This window comes from Chiloscyllium plagiosum, chromosome 3 (assembly GCF_004010195.1).
Source record: "Chiloscyllium plagiosum isolate BGI_BamShark_2017 chromosome 3, ASM401019v2, whole genome shotgun sequence".
Lineage (NCBI taxonomy): Eukaryota > Metazoa > Chordata > Chondrichthyes > Orectolobiformes > Hemiscylliidae > Chiloscyllium > Chiloscyllium plagiosum.
In genome coordinates, this window is record NC_057712.1 from 13,992,526 (window position 1) to 14,000,781 (window position 8,256).

Below are 8,256 nucleotides of genomic sequence, written 5' to 3' on the forward strand. Positions count from 1 at the left end.
TCTTTTGAAATGGTACAAACGTTACTACTAACTGCAGGATTTCATCATGTTGAAAATACCTGAAAGATTTAAATATAAGTAATTATTATCATTTTGCTCACCTGCAGAGTAGTATTTGTACAAAGTGGGCACTGGAGAACGAATTGTGTCATGTCTGCAAACTGCAATATCCCTTCAAAGGGAACATTTCTGTGTTTGCCCTCTGTTGGATAGCCGAATTTAGAAAAGTATGAAATAGTCTACTTGATTTGGAAATGAACTATACCATAATCTGCAAGTTATTTATGAAATACATTATGACATTTAAATGAAAGAAATGACTTTGAATGGACTTTTCACATATTGAATAGCATCCTAAAATATTTCAGCATTTTCCTACCAGATAGCTGAAGTTAAAGTTTACTTTTTAAGGATAAATTAGTCCTTGATGACAATTATACTGTAAATAGTTTGATTTATGAAATTTCTGTTGTTCTTTCATTTCTGATAGATTGTGGATGCCACTAAGTGCTTTGAGAAGCAACCTCATTCAGCTTTGTCCCTCCAGTTTGCTGGATACTATTACGCCTTACAGATCTACATTCGCTTGAGTCCATGTTTTAAGGAAAAGTGTCACTCCATATACAGGGTTAGTGCTTACTTTTCCTTAGAAATTAAATCCAGTCACAATAGAAATGTATGTATGTCATTAAAATGCCATTTGTTGAAAGCAGTGTCAAAATTGTATTCCAAATTATGTTAGGAACTGTGTTTCATTCTCTGTCAAGTAATGACTGGCAAATCAGTATATAAATAACAATAATAGTAATTATGTAAAAAAAACTATATGACAGTAACAGAAACATCCATTTGTGGTGAGATCTTATTAAAGTTCATGTTTATTACTTGCACTGAACTGCATTACTTTGAACATGATAAGAAGGTTGATGCTAAAATAAATTACCCTAAATGATGTACATTAGATATTATTGCTGCAGTGTTTTGTAAAGTAATAAGCTGCATTTTTTAAAATCAAAACTGACAACCACAGACTTATGTAATCAATCTAAAAGCAGTTTATTTAGCCATGTTGGTATGGGGTATTGCTAAATTTTGGACTTTATTTTTGTACAAGGTTTGTTGCTACCGTACATGTACCGTACCCTGTACTTAGAGCTGCTCAAGTTGATTTAAAAAAAATCACCATTCATGTTCTCAAGATAACATGTCTTAATCCATCATTTAATATCTGTTGAAACTTGAAATCTATACGTAGTTTTGATAGCTGAAAGTAAAACTTTTCTACTTAAAGTGCGTCTTTCTATGCTATGGAGTTTCAAATCTCTAAATAAATGATCATGGCTTAAATAATATCATTAAAAATATGAAGAATTTAAACTGAAAGATTTAAAGAAACCATTTTGTTCTCATTTTCATTGAAGTATTGAATTTGTTATGTGGAAATGTTTGTGCTAAGTTTTAAGTGCCCTGCTTGCATGACTTAAGATTAAATGGCACCATCTGTTAGTTAAGCCAGATTCCTGGTGCAGTCACAAATGGTGTGGCCTGGGACTGCCAAAATGTCATGAGTCTAGCCCTCATTACAATTAGAAGACCAGTACCATCCTATGTAGTAACTAAGAGCATAAAGAATGGTACTTTCCTTCATGATTTTCTGCCCCTGCCTATTTTATTTTTGATCCTGATATCTTATTCATCTACGAGCATCTTTTCATCATATTAGTTTTGTTCAATTCCTTATGCCAAAGAACAAATTAGTATTCGGTTGTAACAGGAAGCATTCCGCAAGATTATGGAACTTCCCCCACATGATTGCCACAGTTTAAATGGATACATCATCAGCAATGGTGTGCAGCTCACCTTTTCTCACTAAATTACTAGGTATTAGCTAATTCCATGTTCTCCAGTTAAACACTTCTGTCACTTCCTTTGCTATTTGGTCTCTCCTAGAGCATAAAACTAGAGTCTGTTAGCAATTGTTCCTAGAGCTATTACAGGTCAGGTATCCATTGCCCACATGTCAGAAAACCAATAAGACCGAAAAACTGAAGGTCTTTTCAAAAGCAGACCCAAATGGACCCATAGACACACTGAGTGCTGGCCTATTCAGGGGAAAAAAAAAAACTTTGCTTTCCCCCAATTAACCTTTATCCCCAAGAGCTGAACTCAGTGAGTCTACAGGCCCATTTCGGTCCAATCAGTTATGCAAACTTTTTTCCAAAGGGCTCAACACAGCTGAACAGATCCAAGCAGACCATATTGGGGCAGCAAGGTTGCTCATTGGTGAGTACTGTTGCCTCAATGCCAGGGACCTGGGCTTGATTCTACCATCAGGTGACTGTCTGTGTGGAGTTTTCATGTTTTTCCCATGTCTGCGTTGGTTACCTCCAGGTGCTCTGGTTTCCTCCCACAGTCCAAACGTGCAGGTTAAATGGATTGGCCATGGGAAAAGTAGGGTTACAGGGATAAGATAGGGTGGTGGGTTTGGGTGAGATGCTCTTTAGATTTGGATTTGGTGGGCTTTGGTGGGCTTCACTACTGTAGGGATTCTATGATATTCAAAAACATCCTTTATCGAAACCGAGTTAGTTCCAATTTTTTTTAGATTAAGGATTCCCAACCTTGGTATTTCACATTCATACTCTTTCTACAGATGCTTTACATTTCTCAGATTAAACTGAGGATGACCTGGTACCATATTATTTTCTTTAGTTCCTACCTTGTCCAATGACCATTCTTTTAATAACCCAGATAATGTGTGATTGAAATCAATGATTTGTGTGAGTCGAGATCAACACAGTGCAAAATACCCAAAAAATCCCAGTTGACTCTGTTTAGTAGATTTCCTATTTTTATGCCTAAACAAAATGGATAAGGATCATTCAAATTTTAATTAAAGTTGCATAATGATGGGTAGAGATACAAATGGATAATCTGCACTCATAAAAGGGTGATATCTCGGAAGATTTCTGTATGGAATATCTTGACTGAATATTATTCCTCAGGCACACTCCATCTTAATTGCCATCAATGCTCACTTGTGCAATTTACTGAAATGTCTTCCCAAGTTATGCTTTTTCTCCACTAAGACATCAGTGTCAATGTTTTGTTGTCAATGTTTGATGCTTCGGCAGTTTATAATTGTTTATTTTCATGACCTTGGTATAGTCAACTGGCCAGCCTTAGTATAGTCAACCTTTAGCAAACTGTCTCTAAATAAGGCAGGATTTGCTTGACAATTAGTATTATTTTGCAAATCTACTCTCAATGCAATGTGTAAAACTGAAGAAACTGTTTTGTCCGAAGACCTTCTGAGAATTTTGAAGAATGGATTTGAAACTATTTTCTTCATAGTGGCAGTAAATGGCATTTTTTTTTTACAGTTGTCAAAATAATTCTTGATGCCAGCTGTAATCGATATTAATAGGTTATGAGTATTTTTTGAGGCTATACTACATCCTGCATATATTAACTACACATATTGTAATTATTCAGAAATCCAAGAATAGGTCTGAGACATATTCAGAGAAGACCTCTGCTCAGATCTTTCCAGTGGGAAGGTAGTTGTTGTAGCAGCATAGACAGGAGTTCATCAGGACCTGGGAGAAGTCCCAAAGTGGTTGACTTCACAGCACCATATGATACAGTTGCAGAATTAGGCCATTTGGCCCTTCAGGTCTGCTCTGCCATTCAATCATAGCTGATACATTTTGCAACTCCACTGGAGTTACCTAAGAAGTTGAAACTTCCAAAGAGCAATTACCTGTCCTATAGAATCTTCTGGAAAGATCCTAACTCTGAGGTGGAGTCTCTGTAGGTTCGAGCTGACTAAGCTTAGAGGAATTAAAACCTGCTGTTATTCCTATTCAATTGACTTTCCACAGACACCCCACCCCCGCCTCACTCCAAGCTTCTCCAGCTGACCTTAACCACCACCCTCCTCCTTCTTGGACCCAATCTATCCCAGCAACCCTAAATTCCCCACCCACTCCAACCACTGCCAACCTAAAACAACCTCTTGCCCACTTAACTATCACCCTTACTCCTCCATCTATCACCCCTACTCTTTCAACCACCTGACTGCCCCTGCCAATCCTACCATTCACCCTGACACCCCAACTCCTCACCCAATGTCAGCCTGCCACCTCAACCACTGAGCCCTCAACTTCCACATTAATTACCTTGCACCACCTGGCACTTTCACCCCTTACTTGCATACCTTCTTTCAGTTGCTGTGAAAGTGGTTTCAGAATCTTTTAAATCCTGGAATACAGATTGCTGTGATAAAGGGTTGTACTTTGAAGACTGATCCACTTCCCTTTTGGCTGGGTGGATTCCTGGACAATGCTAGACTGCTTTTGCAAAGCTCAGACTTCTGCACAGAGAGCTCCTTTAAAGTTGTGTAAACCTTTGATCAGGATTGGAAATCCTGTTTCAAATCTGGATTGAAAATAGAGTTTTATTAGGAGCATCCTGTATTCCAATGAAGATTCAGAATGAAAAGAATGAAACTCCTTTTTTTTTCAAATCATGGATACTTGTAATTGATCGTTGTCAGATTCAATTTACTTCACCTTCACCTCAAGTCCTTAAGAACCATCAGGGTGAATTTAGTTTGTCTCAGTTCCACTCAGGCTTGAAAAATGGTACAGTTATTTTGGCATACAAAAGAAACCATCTTTGTACAATCACTCAATTTTTCAGGAGCCATTTCTTAACATGTCTTAGAGTCAAAGAGATGTACAGCCCGGAAACTGACCCTTTGGTCCAACTTGTCCATGACGACCAGATATCCCAACCTAATCTAGTCTCATTTCCCAGCACTTGGTCCATATCCATCTAAACCCTTCCTATTCATATACCCATCCAGATGCCTTTTAAATGTTGTAATTGTACCAGCTTCCACCACTTCCTCTGGCAACTCATTCTATGCACACTCCACCCTCTGCGTAAAAATGTTGCCCCTCAAGTCCCTTTTGTATCTTTCCCCTCTCATCCTAAACCTATGCCCTCTAGTTCTGGACTTCCCCCACCCCAGGGAAAAGACTTTGTCTATTTATCCTAGCCATGCCCCTCTGAAACAAGGTTTTGAATTTGTTATTGTCAACACCCTGACAACAGGCTTGAGAAGAATGATACACTTTTTAAATTATTTGTTCATGGGATGAAAGCATCTCTAACTTGGTGAGCATTTATTGTTCATCTTGAATTTTCCTGCACGATATGGTGATGAGCCACATTGAACCACTGTGGTAACTGGGCAGAGTGGGGGGAGCGGTACGTAGAGGGAGAGTATTCCAGAATTTTAATCCAGTGTCTGTGAAAGGACAGCAGTGTAGTTTTTAGTCAGTATGGTGTGTGGCTCAGAAGGGAACTTTCAGGTTGTGGTGTTGTCCTGCCTCTGCTGCTCTTTCCTTGTAAGTGATAGAGGTTGTGGGCTTGTAAGGTGCAGTATAAGCATCCTGAGTGAGTTGCTGCCAAGCATCTTGTGGATGGTACACACACCTACTATTGTACGCCAGTGGTGATTGGAGTGTCTGCAGAAGGTGGTGGATGTGGTGCCAGTCAAATTATTGCTTTGTCCTGAATGGCACTGAGTTTCTTGAGTACAACAAGCTGAGTAGTAAAAAATTCAATTAAATCTCAATTTGAATTTATTTGATCAGCTATTTAAAATCCATTATGTTTTCAACCATTATCTGTGAAATGGGACATTTAGCCATTGTAGCCACCTTATGAGGGGTGGCTAACAAATGCTGGTATGCCAGTGAGGCTAATTTTCCATGGAATACAAATGTGTGTGTGCGTGCGCGCGCATTTATATTTTATATGTTATGTATAACTACAGTGAATACTGAAACAAAATGTTTTTTCTCAATGCAAAGTTCTGGCAAGCATGCTAATTTGAAAATCATTTATGCAATGTTAGATTCGTTCTTACTGTTTTGGTTTCATGGAGATGATAAAAGAATTTCTGCTATAAATATATCAGTAACTTGACTTGGATAACTTATTTAATTAATTTGCTTGATTTTTATTTTAAAGTTTAAAGCAAGCTCTAATGACATTCTTTCTCATTTTTAAAAACAACTGAGAGGCCATGTACCTAATAGCAATTATGAAATGTGACATGCAATTCATTTCTCTGATATCATCATCAAAAGCTAACATAGATTTCAATAGAGTACCAAAAGTGTGGGTGGATGCAACTTAGGTATTTCAGTTTACTGAAATGAGGGTCAACACAATCTACTATAAGGAGAATTAGAAATAAATAAATAAATATCAACATACTGCCTTGAAAGTGATTGTACATTAATTGGTGTGAGGGAAATCAGGGTGATGGAGGGGGCTGGTGGGAGCCAGAATTAAATGTACAAAGAAACATTTAAAATCAGTGAAGATAATTAACTGTCAGTGACCTCAAGAACAAATTGACGGATGTTTGTTCACTTTGTAACATGAAAAGGGTGTGGTTTCACAGGAATTATGCCACCCCACTTATCTTGCTGATGGATCCATGCTGCAGCTGGGACCACACATTCTTGTTACAGCTTGTTATGATTCTAATAGAGTCTGATAACATCTAAAAACATACTTGAATTCCCAGTAAAAGAGTTATATTACATTACATAAGATTTCAAGTTTTAAGCCTTTTACTTAACAAGCAAACTGAAAGCAACATCAAGTAACCATTACTTCCTAGGCAACGAAACTACAGAAAAATTACTTTTACTAATGTTTAACTTGACTGGCAATGCAACATTGTATACATGTACATTTATAAATGTCCTCTCAACAGGAATCTACAGTCATTGCCAGGTCCTAATGGGTTTGAGTTTTCCAATCTGCTAGATTGTAACATCCTGAGACCGCTAAAGGGTGCTTCTCTCAATTTACAGAGAATTCTCAAACCATCTACCAACAGCAAAGCCCACCCCTGCGATTTCCTCTCCTGGCCTTGGCCTTGGCAATGGCAATTCTTCCAGAGTCAATAGAATGTCATGGGATGGTCCTTTCAAACAGAAGTATTGTCAGTCCTCATGCATTCCACCTGGGAGCTTGTGAAGGATTCATAACCTTGTCCACTCTGCTGATTTTTATGTCAGGACAACAACTCTCATTCTTTCTGCCCAAAAAAGGCTCTGCACCAAAGGTCTGTCCACTGTTAGCACAGCTACTCTTGTCCTTTGTTCTGATATGGACATTTTGCACCTTGCTCCCAGTAAGTCTCAACTTGGATCCTATACCTTTTGCCATGATAACCAAGCCACCCAGGCTTGCTGTTCAATGCAAAGCAGATGATATGGCCCTCTTTATTGCTGCATTTAACAGTGAGTTAGGAGACTTGCAAAAACATAATATGTTTATGAAGCCTCATCCATGTTATTCTGAACACAGTCAGTGGCATGTATCTCCATTCTGATTACAGTTATTGGTTAATGTAAAATAGAACATTAAGGTTGGATATTGTTCAATTTTCACATAATCCTGAACAACTTATTACATAGAACATAGAACATAGAAGAATACAGCGCAGTTCAGGCCCTTGGGCCCTCGATGTTGCGCCGATCCAAGCCCACCTAAACTACACTAACCCACTATCCTCCATATACCTATCCAATGCCCTCTTAAATGCCCATAAAGAGGGAGAGTCCACCACTGTTACTGGCAGGGCATTCCATGAACTAACGACTCGCTGAGTAAAGAACCTACCCCTAACATCAGTCCTATATCTACTCCCCCTTAATTTAAAGCTATGCCCCCTTGTAATACCCGACTCAATACGCGGGAAAAGGTTCATACTGTCGACCCTATCTAACCCCCTAATCATCTTGTACACCTCAATCAAGTCACCCCTAAACCTTCTTTTCTCTAGTGAAAACAGCCCCAACTGCCTCAGTCTTTCCTCATACGATTTTCCTTCCATACCAGGCAACATCCTGGTAAACCTCCTCTGCACCCGTTCCAATGCCTCCACATCCTTCCTATAGTATAGCGACCAAAACTGCACACAATATTCCAGATGCGGCCGTACCAGAATCTTATACAACTGCATCATGACCTCAGGACTCCGGAACTCAATTCCTCAACCAATAAAAGCCAGTACGCCATATGCCTTCCTCACCACACTATTTACCTGGGTGGCAACTTTCAGAGATCTGTGTACATGGACACCAAGATCCCTCTGCTCATCCACACTACCAAGTATCCGACCATTAGCCCAGTACCCCATCTTTTTGTTATTCTTAAATT

At 38.8% G+C, this 8,256-nt stretch overlaps 1 protein-coding gene across 2 annotated transcripts in view; it reads left to right on the top strand.

Annotated features, from left to right (window-relative positions):
- Positions 1-8,256, top strand: part of nbas (NBAS subunit of NRZ tethering complex) — a 261,417-nt gene that overhangs the window by 172,939 nt on the left and 80,222 nt on the right. For both annotated transcript variants that reach the window (XM_043677491.1, XM_043677501.1), the window contains exon 40: positions 491-628. In XM_043677491.1, the coding sequence (XP_043533426.1) occupies positions 491-628 (138 nt within the window). The remainder of the gene's footprint in view (positions 1-490; positions 629-8,256) is intronic.